We start from the raw sequence: 16,810 nt of genomic DNA, 5'->3' as shown, positions 1-16,810 counted from the left end.
TCAAACCAATTGATACTTGACAGTCTAGTCTATTAGAAAAACAGTAAATCCTGTCCCATGAAAATGCTTGCAATTTCACTGGATATTCTGAAGAACTAGACTCAACACATTTGGCACAAGAAACTATGAGATTGTTGTGGACATCTTATAATCATACCTTTTATCAAATCAGTAGTTAAAAAGAATAAGTGAAGTACTTTGAGGTTATGTCTATTCAATTTATTCACCAATACATTCAATATACATTTTATACCAAGCTAACAACATTTTTTAAAAAGGATATAGTTCTTGTCCTTAGCACATTTTGATGCCCTGAGCAAAGAAATCATAGATACCAAAAAAAAAAAAGTAAGTTCAGAACAAAACCGGATAGAAACTTCCAAAATAAGAGAACCTGAGTCTGTAATTGTTGGAAAAACAAAGAACAGAGAAATTATGAAAGTCAAACTGGTTATCCAAAGGAAGGTTTTCCAGGGTAAGTTCATTTTGAAGAAATGGGAAATTCTTAGCAGTTATCTAGTCCATATTTGTCACATGTGCTTCATCTCATTATGGGAAAAAATGAATTGACAAAGAATGTGCTGATATTGAAATTATAAATCTTCTTGTTCTCTACTGCTTTCAAGATCAGTTAAATTTAATATGTCTTCCTCTTCCCAAATGAAAAGATTTTCACCCTCAAACATACAAAGTTCTTCTGAAGTATTTCTGTTGCTAATATTTAAGGAGGTCTCAACTTGGCAAATATCTAAGAGGCAAGCTTGACCAAGCATTTCAAAGAAGTAATGACAGTTGGTATTTTCTCTTACTACTTGGTTGAGATTTGTTCTTGAGCCCTGGAATCTGTTATTCAATAAGTTGTTATTCTCATCGACTGCTTGAAACATTTCATTTGTCTGACTGCTGAGGTCTTGTGTATCTGAATTCATATTACTCACAACTAACAATGATGTGTGCAAGAAATTCATACAAAACCTTTCCTTCAAATCTGGTTGGAATTTCTTTAAATTACCTTCTTCCTCTAGCTCCAAAAACTTAATTCTTTTTTGTTTTCTTCTTTTACCCATCAAGTCGAATGTGTTATTGAAATAAAACTGATCAAATACATCACCAATGGCATTATCAATAAGATTTTGTCTCATACTTGCTTTATTGTTCTCTTCTCTGAACACTTTTTTGTCTGTCTGAAGTAAATATGGGTGTATTTTCATCCATAAATAAAAACCCAAGAAATTTTCAATATCAGATTCTTTGCGATATGCAAATCCTCGGTCTTCCTCATTCACGGGTTGGATAATAACAGTTAGTATTGGGCAATGTTGACCACAAAGAGCATAGAGTTTATCCAAAGAGTCAGCTTCCTGAAGTGTACCATGAATCATATTACTGCCAGGCAATGGTTGGTTTTTAATAGCGTCATCAGAGACAGGGTAGACTTTGTTACCAGCAGACATAAAGGAATGAGTGACAGATGTGCATACTCTTCCTGACTGATGATTATTACCCTTCTCCTCTGTATGGTGATTTGCTATTCTTTCCTTGGCACAGGTTTCATTGTGAACAACCTCATGAAAAGGTTCTGAGTCACTACCATGAGGCATGTTAAAGTAATTGCATTTTAGTTCAGGGGGTTGAGTTAGTTCCTCGAGTTCTGAAGAGGAGAGTTCATCCATGACTGGGCCTGGGGCCAAATTACCAAAATGTGAATATGGTACTTCACTGCTGTTATTATCAAGTAGGGTGTCCACTGATGTGGTGTCTGCATTGCCACACATGCCAGGATTTTCAGATGACATTCTTAGTAAATGATTTTCTTTCAGAAGCCATTTGCCTTTGTCAATCAGTACTCCTTCCTCTATGTCTGTGAGGATTCTGCTGTGATCATTTTGTTTTGTACGAGATTCTACAATGTCACCCCCATAATAATTGTTCCTCACACCATTAACATCACACTTATCTTGTCTTTCCTCCTGGAATTCCTGCAACATAGGTGAACTACTAGATACCTGTTCAGAAGAGCCAAATGACTGCCCTTCGGAATCATAAAGACTTGCTTTCCTGGAACACTGAAATTCCACAGAATTATAAGGACAAACCTGAGATTTGCGGGTAGACCCAGGAATAAAAGATGGCTTGATAATATCTGCTTTACCGTAAAGTTTTTCTATTGCTCTTTTAACAAATCCTATGTTGTATTCTTTCTCTTGCGCAAGTTCACCACTGTCATTGGGATCATCACTGGATGTTTTATATGGCTGCTCACTGTCACTGTCTGGTCGATAGTCTGACCAATCAGAAGTCACTGGACTTCTGATGCATTTTTTTAAATCAGGAGAGGACTCTGAATAACTTCCAGCTTCCATACTTTTCACCATCATTTTTACCACCTTAGTTTCTCCTTCACTAGTCTCCTTTTCACTATTTTGCTTAGAATCATAGCAAAAAACTAAAGATGGTGGTGTTGCCAGCCTTTTACTGATTATTTCATAAATTATACCATTCCTTCTTTTTTCTTCCATAATATTCTTACCAGAGATGTCTATCAATTCTAAAGTTTTACTAGCCTCTAACTCTTCTTGGATTAATTCTTCAGTGGCTTGCTCTCCTCCATTTACCACCGTATTAAAGGTATCAGTGTCCTGGTTTTCTAATTCTTCAAAAGATTCCAATTCTGAAATGTTTCTTTCACTTGATGTCATGCTGTTGGTTATTGAGCCTGGTTCTTCAGAAGTCCTTGGTTCTTCCATATCAAAGGAAGTATATGCATTTTCATCCTGAAACTTCTTTAGTGAACAATTTTTAAAATCATCTAGAGAACTATGTTTCTTATCAAGTTCTGCTTCTTTTTCACTTAGGCCACAGGAGCTTAAATTACTGATATTTTGATGTGACACCAATGTATTAAAGCCATTTTTATATTCAGGGTCTGTCAAAATATTTAGATCTTTCTGAATGTCATCGCCTCTTTCTAACTCTTCAGTTGATTTCAAGTTATCAGTATATGTGTTTTCTTTGGAGTTGAAAAAGTCAATGGTATTGCAGACACTGACAGGAACGTAAGTCTCATCAATTGGGCAAGCTTCCTCATAGATATGGTTCTCCTTTTGAGCACAAGCCTTGTTGGAAAACACAGTATCAGTAAGTGAACAGACCTCTCCTAGGAAACAAGCCTTATTCATAGAAGTCTGATCCACACCATAACCATCACTAGGAAAAAGAGCATCACTGGGGTTACAAGTCTCTTTTGGAGGATAAGTCTTATTTACAGTGCACATCTCACATGGAGAGCAAGTCACTTCCAAAACACAGACTTCAGGGGCACATGCCTCACTGGCAGAGCAGTCTCCATCCAAAGAGGAGATTCTTTGTGTTCTTTCATTTTCACTGTACTTAGGAACACTCTGAATGTTGACTGTGGAACAATTTGCAGAAAGATCTAGTGGAACCACGTCTTGTTCTTTCTCACCGAGTCCAAAGTAGCTTGTAGTTGACTCCACTAAATTGGCAACAGCAGCTTTCAAGTCATCAGCTTCCTCTGTGATGGCTATGTGCTTTAGAATCTCCAGTAATGCAAGTGTTTCTGAAGATTTGTTGGTAGTCTTGTGAGCATCAACTTGACAGAAGCTATTCATACTTCCCTTTAGATTTAGCACCAAGAGCCAAGCTAGAAGGAGATTAGTGGATGAATTACATATTGCAGAATGAAAGGGAACATTTGCAAGTGAACTTGGCATTTGAACAACTCCATTCTGAGTCTTGGGAATACCAGGAACTGAAGCTTGCAATTGGTGAAGCATCAGGACTGGTAAGAGGTCTTTTGGAGTTTCCTCTTCTATAGGATCTACTTGAATGGCAGCTTCTACACTTTGCCTTTTTCTAGCTAGGTTTATTTCCTGGTAAACAAGTTTTTTCTCTGGTCCTGATTTTTCAGCAGCTATATGATGTTTAGTATTATGATCATTAATAGCTGACTGTGACAAAGTACAATGTTCATGCAGGGAAACCAAATAAGCATCATTCAGAGATCCAACCTGTGTCTCATGGAGATCTTCTTCACCAGTATCACTGGCAATAAAAGACTTATCTCCCTCTTTACATAGATTATCTCCTGTCACACTGGCAATTTTAGTTATGTGCTTATTACTTTCCATAACAAAATTATTTATTTTTCCAGAACTTGTATGGAGATCATTCCCTGGAAAACTATTATTGTTACAATTTACCACACTCATTTCATTTCTACATACTGGAGCTGATTTTATAGGCTTTAAAGTTGGATATGGATTTATGTTCTGCAACCAACTCTGTATATAATTTTGAATTGAATGATGAGCAATATCCTCAGGAAAATCAGGTTTTCTCAAAGAAGCTAAGGAATTTGCCCTGGTTGTAGCATGTTGTTTACTTACAACAGCACTTGCTTTCAATTTATCCCCTTTTTGTTTTTTCTGGCTTCTTAAAGTTATATGTGAATCAGTAACTAAACTCTTCTTTGCCATTCCTCTCAAATACCCAGATGCCACTTCTGCTTGAGATTGTGGTGCATAAAAATATTTGGGTTTTTGCTCAAGGATGTTAAATACATGAAATAAACTTTTATTTTCAAAAGTACTTTTGCAATATTTAGATTCATTGTGAGGAAACACTTTATCTCCTTGACAGATTTCTCTTTTTTTAGGTGCTCCTAAGCTTACTTTCTTTAGTGATCTGGATTTTCTTTTGGTTAAAAGTCCTTGAACCTTGGAATTTTGAGTAGTATTTAATTTATTTCTGTGGAAATTCTTGGAAATAGTGGAATTGAGATTACTTTTGGAACAAAAAGTATTTGATTCAATTACAGTATCACTTGTCTGGAGGTCTTCCTCACAAAGTATCCCTCCTTTAAGGGGACTATCTGAATCTTGCAATATCATTTCCTTTCTAATTCTACCTCTTGTGTTCATTCTCTCATTCTTATTAAGAATTCCTTTGGTTGCAAGCTGTCCATCTTGATATCTGGAATTTATTGTTTGCTGTCGAGATTTTTTCTTTTTGCTGGCAACAGATGACAAAATCTTCTTTTCATTTTTTGGAAGTTTTGTTAAACCACACTGAGCAAATTCATTAATTAGTCTGTCAATTCTTGCAGTGACAGTAGAGGATGCTTCTGAAGCTGTAGCCTCACAAATATTTTTGTCAGTTCCAGAAGTGGTACTTGAAAAGTGGGTTGCATCTGCTGAAATAGGGCTGAATCTATCATTGGTGTTATCATAAGCTTTGAAGTTCTTGACACCAGTTTTGTTGTCCAATACTATACTATCAACTACATCTTCCTCCACAATTGAGTTATTTGATATAGTTGATGGCAAACCATTATTATGGGACATCTCTAACATCTTCTGACTTGTAATTTCTATAACACCAGCACTTATTGCACTTGACTTAAGCAGTCTGTTTTCCTTTTTTCTTTCTAACAATGGCTCCTCCATTTGATCATTGTTATTGATCTGAACAAGTACTGGTTTGTTAGATACTGCTGACATTTTACTGCAAGAATGTGTAAACATATGATACTCAGACTTGTTTTCTCCACTTTCCCTTTCTTCACTATAGGAAAACTGTCCAATCATTTTCTCTTGAACCTCAGTTTCAGATACTAAGGTCACACTGCCTATCACAGATTTCTTTTGTCTCACTCTTCTTAGTCCAGGTGTAGGGGGCCTATAAAAACGATGCTTTGCTTGATCCTGAGTTCCCTGGGTGATATCTGTGTCCACAGTAGCATTCTCCCAACTAGCAGAACTGCAAGTTTCAGGCTCTTCATCTGTCGTTTGAACGTTTATCTCCTCTGCTAAACTGCCTTCTTGATTACTGCTTTGTTCCATAGGTGACACATCTGCAGAGAATGAACATGCTGCAAGCTTTAAACCAGATGATCGACTTTCTGTTCTTCCTGGAAAACTCATCTCACTCTTTTCATCATTATTAGAAGGACCAGTTTTACTAACAGTAGTTGTCCATTTTATGGTTTCTTCCTCTTTTATTCTGAATCGAACTTTCATCTCAACTGTCATAGTGCCATCTTGATTAAAAATAATTGATTTCTCAATATCATCTTCAGAAGGATATATTGGTAAATTCTGAGAATCACTCTTTTCTAAGGCCAAGTAATTTTCAGGAACAAAAGAATAGTCTAAGTAGCAATCATTATTATGTGTTTTCTCAGAAGAAACAGAATAAATCTGGGACCTTGAGCTTGAAGACATATGTGTGCTTACTTTAAAGATTTTAAGAGTAAAAGGTACCCACATCAAAATATAATACAGAAGGCAGAGAAGTTAAAAATATCCAAAGGAAGAGGCAGCAAAGAAAAAAAGAGAAAAAGGGAAATAATTAGTATGAAAAGTAGCATATTTTCTCTATTTCATAGTAAAATGTTACTGATACGTTTCTGAGCTCTAGGTTTTTTTTTTTTTTTTTTTTTTTGAGATGGAGTCTCACTCTGTCACCAGGCTGGAGTGCAGTGGCGCGATCTGGGCTCACTGCAACCTCTGCCTCCAGGGTTCAAGCAATTCTCCTGCTTCAGCCTCCCGAGTAGCTGGGACTACAGACACACACCACCACACCCAGCTAATTGTTTTGTATTTTTAGTAAAGACGGAGTTTCACCATGTTGGCCAGGATGGTCTCAATCTGCTGACCTGGTGATCCGCTTGCCTCAGCCTCCCAAAGTGCTGGGATTATAGGTGTGAGCCACCGCGCTCAGCCTATGTATTTTCCCAATAGTTATTTGAGAAAACCTACTGTAATAGTGGTACATTTCTTCAAACCACTCTTTAGAAGAGATCTCTAATTCAACTTTAATGAAGAGATTCAGAGAATTTTAACAAGTTTAATGAGGTAATTTTAATTTTAAAAATGTATAAAGTAAAAACTGCTAAGAATTCTACCAAAGATAAAAGTTTGTGGGTTTTCATTTCGTTGTTTTGTTTACCAACACTGAAACTGGAGTCCAACCAAGTACTGCTTACCTATTCAAACAAGGCAAGCAACAATTTATGCTGGTATTCATCTTTCCACCTACAAATATCAAAAGAGGTATCCATAGCTTTATGAAAGCAGAAACATTTTTATAATTAAGACTTAATCAAGTACTAATTATTAATTTAGCATGCACTTTGTATAATCGTTTTAACTGACTTAATACAGGGCACAAGAGAGAACAGAGCTAGACATAAGTCCAGATATCAGTTATCTTTTTAATGTGTGTCTTCAGCATTAACCTTGGCACTCTTGCTTCTTAAATTCAATCAAAATGCCTGGGCCGGCAGCAATGGCTCACACCTGTAATCCCAGCACTTTGGGAGGCTGAGGCGGGTGATCACTTGAGCCCATCATAACAGCCTGGGTAACACAGTGCAACCCCATCTCAAAAAGAAAAAAAAAAAATTCCTGTTAGCAAATCTATATAGATTTGCACATACTTGCCATCAGGTAAGCCCCTTTAATGTTGCAGAGTATAAACCTAGAAATATTTTTTCTTATTTTTGATATGCTTTTACTTAAATTGTAAATCAAAATGTCTCAAATTTTTGAAGTAAAATTTAACAAAGCCCTCAGATTCCCTGCAGTCATCAAAAACCATACTCGGCAACCTGTACCAGACATAATAAAATCATTTTAGTAAAACGACAAACGTGAAATAGCACTACCATATTTATAACATATATGTGGCAACCTAAGCTTACAAAATAGAAGCATTAATAATTATCTACTGAATATATCCATGAAATCATTAAACAACGATGGATTAGTTTCACCCACATTAGCAGTAAGTAGAGAGATTAATACTATTTAAAATAAATATTATCCAAGTCTAAAGAGAATAAAAACTTAAATTTAAGTATAAAAAACAATCAGTACTCTAGCAAAGAGCTTGTTTTCCCCGGAAATACTGAGTACAATGAATAATGAGACTAGCCACGCTATACAGGCAATTTACAGCTTCTCCCACATTCCTGGGCCTGAAGAGGCCCTCTTCCTCCCCTATCCAAAGGATAATGCTACACAGCAAATCTAAGGAATTATCAACCTACATTATTGTTAACCAGCATGAATTGGTTGCATGAACCTTTTTTAATAAATAAAATGTGGATCTAAGAACCTGTAATTTTTATAGCAATAACTTCAAAAGGCAGCGCACATAGCGTAGATTTGAAAAACTACAGTCATTCTGCTAACCTGCTGAGGTCAGCTATGTATGCTGCATGGTACTATTCAGAGAAAACTCTGCAACAACCAGAGAAAAGACTTACACAGATTCCACTCTAAAGCAAGAAATGCTGGCATTTTTATTTTTTAACTAGGTAGTTTATGCAAAAAAAGCACACATCATCAATTTAAACAGGCATGTCATTGATTTGGAAAAGTCTAAAAAACAGATAATCTCTATGACTCTTTCCAACTCTAAATATAGCCAATTTCAGTTTAGAATGTTTTTAAATCCTCTCCTTCTCGTTTCTGTGGTGAAAGAATTGGTCATTTAAGCATGGATTTTTGCTGTCGTTGAGGCAAAAAAAAAAAAAATCTCAGGGCTAAATGGACTATATATTAATAAGTGACTTACTCTTTCTGCTTTCTGACTTTGCATTTCCCTTGGGGTACACACGCTGAGAGATCCCTGGTAATCTAGCAGGAAGCAAGTATTTTTGGATGTCATAATTTCCTGGTTTAAATGGCTCCCTTCCTGCTGCCACCACAGCTCCAGAGCTCAGGATCACTGCCTGGAGGCTGGGAACCTAAGAGAGACCAGAGTCATTATCCTGAGATGAGCACATTTTATACTAAGTGGTAATTTTATAACTTTGTTTGAATCAAATCAACAACCTCCTAGGCTTGAAAGACATCATCACCGAGCATTTTCTTAGGCACCAATGGTGTATACAAAATAAGTAGAAATACCAAATGTCAAGTTTGGGTGGGGAGGGCAGGGGGGAGTCAGTTACCTCCCAGCAGGGATCCCAGGAAAATGCTTCCTCTATGAAAATACTACTCTTTTCCACTCCTTTCCAAAAAATATTGTCAAGATTGGATTCCATGTGAAAACATTATATAACTCGGGGCTCAAGGCAGACAAAGGGGGTGGGCAGCGTGAGGTAAAGATGAGATTCCAGTCAGATTCTGACAAAGGAACAAAGGCAGCATTGGGTACACACACTCACATACACAGGCAGGGAGGAAGACTTCCTTCCCCGGGCGCCACCAGTCACACCCCACACGAACCCAATTAGTAGGGTGCCCAAAATGAGCTCAGGCTCGAGGAGCCCCCTAGAACGCTCACCCTCCTTCCGTCCGTAGCATACAGCTTGACCACTGGGCGCTGCATGACCTCTGTCAGGTGCTGTAGAAATGCCTCGAAGCTCTGGGTGACCCTCCTGCTCAGAAGAACCGTGCGCCTCGTCTTCGGGTCACCATTCCTGAAGACCACCAGGCTCCGTGGGGCGCGGGGCTTGCCGGGAGCAGCGACGGCGACGGGGTGGGGCGGTGCATGCGCGCTGATGGCCCGGCTGCTGAGCCAGGGCCGCGGGCGCCGACGGGCTTTGTCCAGGTCCACAGGCTGCACCTTCCTGCCGTGGGAACATAGGTACGACTCGCCGTCCTCCAGCTCCTCCAGGCGCGTGATGCTGTGCCTGCCTCGAGGGGTGCTGATGTTCCTCACTCCAAAAGGTAGGGGTACCTTCCTGGACAAGTTATCCAGCAGAGCATCAAAGGACTTAAAGGAGCGAGGGTTGACCACCACCCTGACCCCACCAAATTGGGGGTCTCCGCTCTTGTAGAAACTGATCCGCTTGGCCACAACAGGATGAGTGAGACTCAAATGGCGAGGGGGTGGAACTTGATCTTCAGAAGAAGTAGGATGAATGATGGAAAAACCAGTAGAAGGAGTATCACTCATTTTGGCTAAGACCTAGAGAAGAAAGAAAATTATCTCCAGAATCACAACACCATAGCGAATACATGGTAATACTAATGCATGCTAAATATAGCTGCAGACATCCAGGATATTCCTAGAAATTTATTCTTTCATTCGTTTATTCATTCATTATACCTATCAATTTTGAAAAACAATTTTAATGGATTTATAATAAAAAGAGATAAACAGTTAAATAAGGATATTTATAATTTAAAAGTTAAAAACAACCTAAACACACTAATAAGGGCCGAGATAAATAAATTATCACATATACACCCATACAGTGGAAAACTATACAACCATTAAACATGACCTTATAGATATATCTTTTGGCATAGAAAGATGATCATGACATATTACTAAGTGAAAAAAATCAGTTTGCAGAACATTCTGTGCCATTGATTTAAATGTATATATACAGTCACATTGCTTAACAATGAGGATAAGTTCTGAGAAATGCATTGTTAGGTGATTTCATCATTGTGTGAACATCATAGAGTGTACTTACACAAACAGATGGTAAAGCCTACTACACACCCAGGCTTTATGGAATAACCTATTCCTCCTAGGCTATAAATCTATACAGCATGTTACTGTTTGAATACTGTAGGGCATTGTAACACAGTGGTAATTTGTGTATCTAAACATATCTAAACATAGAAAACGTACAGTCAAAATATGGTATTATAATTTTATGGGGCCACCATCATGTAGGTAGTCCACCATTGACCAAAATAGTGTTATGTGGCACATGACTGAGTTATATGAATTGGGGAGAAGTCCAGAAATACATACAACCCAGTGTTGATGGTGGTTATCTCTGGATTGCAGAACTCTGGATAATATTCGTGTTTTTGTATACGTTGGTAAACTTTGTGAACCTTTAAAATTATCAAGTATTATTGCACAATTTAAAAAACAAGAGAGACACAAGTCGGAAACCATCCACTGAGAAAGGTAAGAGAGTTTTGCAATTCATCAGTTTAGTCCTTCATATCCTGACAATAAGGAAATATGGGAGAAACAGGAAATGTTTTTAAGTCCAAATTGTCTGGAGGAAAATGTACCTGACATTAAGTTCTAGGAGGAATGTATCACAAAGAACCTTAAGTAAGAACCCTCTTAAGATACTATCAGATGTTTCTACTGCAGATTGGAGAAAATGCAGGCAAATCATCTCACACACCACTTATCTTACTTTGGGAAACACTGCACTAAGCAAAAATGTTCTGTGAATAAATGGCAGCATTGCTATGGGCTGCTAAAACTGGTGCAGTCTGGTTACTGGTCCCACTAGTAGTTCTAAAGTTAAACCTTCAGAAGAGAATTCAAGAAGAGTAATATTTAGCAAAGCACCAAGGTTTTCCTTTTCCACTTCTCAGTGAAACTGGAGTTTAATTGACAAATGAGCAGCATGTGGAAGGATTTATCTGTTTCTGGCCTTGTTTTCATTTGTGGCTGTTTTCTATTGTTTGAAATTATTTTAATTATTAGTGTCTTTTGACACAGTAAGAAAGTCCTGCAGCCTTGAAGACAAATTGAACAAACAAAATTAATGTGATTGGTAATACAGAGATGGAAAAAGACGTTTATCATTGTAAATCAGCTATAAATTCGGCCCAAATCATCCACTTAAATGTTTGCAAGCTGTTATCCAAGATTCTTCATATATCTCCAATCTGATTTGCAAATCTTATTTAAATGTAACTTAGAAAAAAACATTTGAAGATCAGCCTAGAAATTAGATGTCTTCCCTTCTTTCTTCCTCAGAGGTTTAAAGTAATTATAATACTTAAGACAAAAAAAGCAGCTGTAGCAGACATATGCATCAGGAGCTGGGGAATCCAGCTTCGCAATGGAGTCAGCAAAACTGCAACCTCTTCTCATCCTCATCTGGTCAACTGTGGTCCGACCTTGAGCAGGCTGCTTAATCGCCATGGCCTCAGCAACTATAAGAAGGATGAGTTCCTTCCGTATTTAAATAAGACTTTAGGCCAGGTGTGGTGGCTCACGCGTGTAATCCCAGCACTTTGGGAGGTCGAGGCGGGTAGATCACCTGAGATCAGGAGTTCGAGACCAGCCTGGCCAACATGGTGAAACCTCGTCTCTACTAAAAATACAAAAATTAGCCAGGCATGGGGGTGTGCGCTTGCAGTCCCAGCTACTCTACTCTGGAGGCAGAGGCAGGAGAATTGCTTGAACCCGGGAGGCGGAGGTTGCAGTGAGCTGAGATCACACCACTGCACCCAGGCCTGGATAACACAGCGAGACTCTATTTCAATAAATAAATAAATAAATGAGACTTTAGAACTCTTTCCCTCCAATTACATTTTAGGTTGGTTTACTTATATGTTTATTTGAAAATATTGTACATGGATAATATTTGAGCCACATTTTTCACCTAATTTTGGAAAATGATATTTTTCTTGGTGTAGGTGCATCATGAGGCTCTTAATGTCACCTTTTAAATGCCTGAATCTCACTATTTGGAGAGCTAATAACCTCATGACCACTTTGGGAACACATCTGTGTGAGCCAATATACTAATGTCGGTTTTGGCCAAAGAGAAAGGAGATTTTGTGCTGGGGCCTGGAGGGAAAACATGGAAGATAAATACAATAGGAGCAAAGAGGCAGCTGCCATTGTCCACATCCCACTGCTACCCAGCCCTGAGCATTGGTTTTGAGCCCAGTGCATGAAGGGCAGGTGCTGAAGGTACCATGACCTGGGAAGATGCCAGGTCCCCAGCAGTGGAGAAGCATTTGTACAGAAGGTACATCCAACAGGGTGGTTGCCAGGCACCTTGCTGGGGATGCTGTAGTGAAAACAAAACAAAAATACAAGTTCACATGATCTTCATAGTGTGTGAGAGAATCTCTGGGAACTCCTAGAAGTCACTGGGGGAACTTTTAGGTAGAGGGTTGAGATTCTGCATTCTTGTAGGTGAGTCTTAAGAGCCTATGATAAGGAGGGCCTTGTGTGTAAAACCCAGAACATGATAAAGATTAGGTATTATCATTGGAAAAACAGATTTGTGTTCATTGAGTGTACAACGTCATCATTTGGAAAGAGGGTGCAAACCAAGTATTTCTGAAGAAAGTGAATCAGCCTTTACCCTGTGTTAATAATTTGCATTTCCTACAGAGTCCATGGGAAGTTCACAGAGTAACTCAATAGCTCAACTGAGGAAGAGGAAGAGTTGGGGTACCAAGAGAATATTAAGGAGGGATGTCTTATACAGCCTGAGGGATTGGGGGTAGGAGTGAGAAGAGAGGGCAATTTCTAGAGGAAAGCCTGTGTAAAGTTGAGATGCCAGAAGCAAAAAGTGGTAGAGATGCCCTACAGGAAGAAGGCAGAGGTGGTACAGCATTTACCTGGTGCACATGAGCAAGACTAGCAATGTGGTCATTAAGTCTTGACAATAGAGTGCCCACTTTTGTGAAACAGAGCTACCAGCCCTCCATAACTTTTTTGAGTTCTCCTGTGTTAGCTGTGCTCCATTCTTAATCAGTTTTAAAAACTAATCAGAGACTGGGTGCAGTGGCTCACGCCTGTAATCCCAGCACTTTGGGAGGCCGAGGCAGGCAGATCACGAGGTCAGGAGATTGAGACCATCCTGGCTAACACAGTGAAACCCCATCTCTACTAAAAAAAAAAAGAAAAAAGAAAAAAAAAATTAGCCGGGAGTGGTGGCAGGCACCTTTAGTCCCAGCTACTTGGGAGGCTGAGGCAGGAGAATGGTGTGAACCCAGGAGGCGGAGCTTGCAGTGAGCCAAGATTGTGCCACTGCACTTCAGCCTGGGTGACAAAGCGAGACTCCATCTCAAAAAAAAAAAAAAGAATCAGAATTTGCATGGAAATTTGGCAATGTATCTTTACATACATTTTCGATAATAAGTTTTAGCTTATGCCTCTAAATTTGGAATAAGGCAGTAATATAGTTAAGGGCTACCTTGGGAACAAACAAACTGAGCAGCATAAAATGATTTAATTCTCCCAGAAGTTTAGGCTGAAGAAGAAGTGGAGGTGGAAAGAGGTAACTGTAGAATCTTGAGGCCCTCCAGTTGCCTCACCAGTGACTTCCCTATGTGTAGCAAGGAAGCTGGTTTACAAAATCTCTTTGCCTTAAAATCCACTTCTAATGACATGACAGCTTGCTACCAATATCCTCTCTTCTTCTCTGCAGAGCCTCTTTATTGCCTAAAGTTAGACAATGGAGCTATCATGCATACTTTCATTGCTCTTTAATATTAAGCAGATTTTTTAACACCCTTAGGCTCAACTGTGACTAGGCTTATCTGTGGCATCATTAGTTTTAATCAAACCCCACTTAAATCAATCATTTATAGCTGTGCTGCTCAGAACTAAATAATTGGCCTCTACCAAAAGGGCCGTGTCTTCACTTTCCCACTCACTTCACAAAACATGACAGATTTACATGCGTCATTTCACTAATTATATTTTAAGTTTAATTTTCTACCACATAATGTGAATTCAGACAAGTCACAAATAATGAATTAGAAATAATGGAAAACTGAGAAATACAGAATGTACAGAATGTTCATTCTTTTAGCAATTCAGAGACTTGATTTGCAAGAAAAATTAGTTCATTTCAGATTTTCATAAGCCTATGGGGTAGAGTTGAGAGAGGAGATTCAAAAAGGAAAATCACCAGTTATTCACTGTGGTAGTCACAGCATTGTTGAATTACAAGCAGCTGCCTTCTTCTTTAATGTATTGCCCAGATGTCTATAAGAAGTATATAATGCTTTTATTGTCAGAAACAAAGTAAACATTACTCATTTGAATAAACTAGAATCACTTGATTTCCTGATACTGAAGTTCCATTCTCCCTCAATATCAGCATATTGTGAAGGTTGCTGGCATATTTAGGTAAAAGATAATTGTTAATCACATTTATTCTTCTTCTAACAGTTAAAGACAGAACACAGATCTATAATCTAGGTATAACATGGAAAACAAAATACAACTAGCAAAACATAGAATATTTTCAAAAGAAAGATTTCAAATAGTTTTGTACTTACCAGAACTTGGAACTTCCCTTATTAAGAAAAGAAAAAGATGTTTAAGTTGTTTAAGCTCAAATAAATGTCACTAGATATGTAACCTCATTTCGTGCAAAGAAACTAATGTCTTTGGATTTATTCTCAGTATGTCCAGCAAGGGATTGAGTACAGCCAATTAATTTAATCCACGGTGATGCTAATCACCAGACAGAGCTCACCCTAAGGAGACCACAGCCAGAAACAAACTAGGTCCTAGCATGCTCTGCAGTTCTGAAATCTTCCTCATGAAAGTTTCCCTTCTTTCTTTCTTGCCTAGTGTTATCCTCCAGAAAAAATACTTCACCAATACACAAGCACTTCTCTCCCAGACAACTTTTAACCCTCATTTATTTAACAGGAGAAAGTTGTTACTGTGCAGCTAAAAATGAAATTGTTTGACATTTTCTCATTCTGATAAGTTTCTAAGTCAGTACTTGTTCCTGGTAATCATTTAAAAAGAAAGAACTAGGCCTTTTGTTTTATTTAGGCACTCTTGCTTATTACCTCATTAATGTAATTCTGAAATGACTGTGAGTGTACACAATTTGGTGACTCAACATAACACAGGACAAACAGCAGAAGCGGCACACGATGAAATGCTATGATTTTATGCTTCTGCATACCCAGCACGCTTCCACTGCTTCCCTTACTCATACTGGGGTTTGAACATGTTTCAGGACTTTGTCACACATAAAGTCCCCAGATGGCACCTGATCCTTCTAATGACTACCTATGGTCTAATCGGACTTGAAGATGCTTCACCTAATCGGGTTTCCTACTGGGCTTCCTGCCTCAGTTCTGAACAACAAAAACAAGGTAAGGGGTCCTCTGGGGAAACAGGACCAGGTTCAAGCATGTGCACCACAATGTTGTCTCCACGCCAATCACAAAAGGAAAAAGATCATGAAACTGCACACTTTGCCTCATAAATACTGACTTTGTTACAGGTCACCTACGAGAGAGAAATGGAGAGAGGAGTAGGGAGGGATGGGGAGAAAGAGAAAGAGTGAGGTGTAGATAAGAGAAACAGTAGTGTCTAGCTTTGATACAAACCTCCATTTATAATTATCACTGTCTACACAAAGACATGGCTATTAAATCAGTCAGTAAATGTGTGCTTACAGTGTAGCAATAGGCATGAATTGTATCATTACCAGCTCTAAATTGAAGTGCAAATTCAAAAAGTTTGGGGTCAGATGTGATCTGCCCTTAAATAGCTAACGACTAATGCAGCATTTCTCTTGATTCTATCTTTAATTCTATAATCTATGTCTGATAAACAATTCACATTGATCAGTTCTATTTTGACATGGAAATAATTTCAATTAAAAGGATTCTTTTGGGGTACTTTTAGGAAAGGTAACATTTCTTACACATAAGACAGCACAAAATGGGCTCTCCTTTTCTGAGCATCTCCCATAGTATACGTTCCACTCCCACAACTCCAGTTGAGGACAGAGAACAGGTACCCCTGTTATCCGATTGAGCCACCATACCCTCTCCCTGGTATCACTTGTCTCTGGCACATGTCAATGTGTATCTAAACCATGGCTTTCCAGGCTTGAAGGTGCACATGAATTTCCTGGGATCTTGCTGCAGGGGTTGACTCAGTAGGCCTGGGGTAGGGTCTGAGAGTCTGCATTTCTAATAAGCTGATGCTGATGCTTCTGGCCCTGGCTCACCTTTGATTAGTGAGTCTAAGGAATGTCAAAAACCTCATTGGCAGAGTTCATATTAGGCTTCTTCCCTGGGAATGCCTTCAATTGCCATGGCCTCTGAGACTACCTGTATGT

At 38.6% G+C, this 16,810-nt stretch overlaps 1 protein-coding gene across 1 annotated transcript in view; it reads right to left on the bottom strand.

Annotated features, from left to right (window-relative positions):
- RP1 (RP1 axonemal microtubule associated) overlaps nt 1-16,810 on the bottom strand; it is a 323,400-nt gene that overhangs the window by 264,895 nt on the left and 41,695 nt on the right. The window contains exons 2-3 of the mRNA XM_023184239.3: nt 9,319-9,945; nt 8,605-8,776 (exon numbers count right to left, since the gene is read on the bottom strand). Coding sequence (XP_023040007.3) covers nt 8,605-8,776; nt 9,319-9,933 — 787 coding nt within the window. The 5' untranslated portion in view covers nt 9,934-9,945. The remainder of the gene's footprint in view (nt 1-8,604; nt 8,777-9,318; nt 9,946-16,810) is intronic.

This window comes from Piliocolobus tephrosceles, chromosome 7, assembly GCF_002776525.5.
Source record: "Piliocolobus tephrosceles isolate RC106 chromosome 7, ASM277652v3, whole genome shotgun sequence".
Taxonomy (NCBI): Eukaryota; Metazoa; Chordata; class Mammalia; order Primates; family Cercopithecidae; genus Piliocolobus; species Piliocolobus tephrosceles.
Note: the sequence above shows the minus strand (reverse complement) of the source record. Positions and strands in the feature narration are given on the sequence as shown.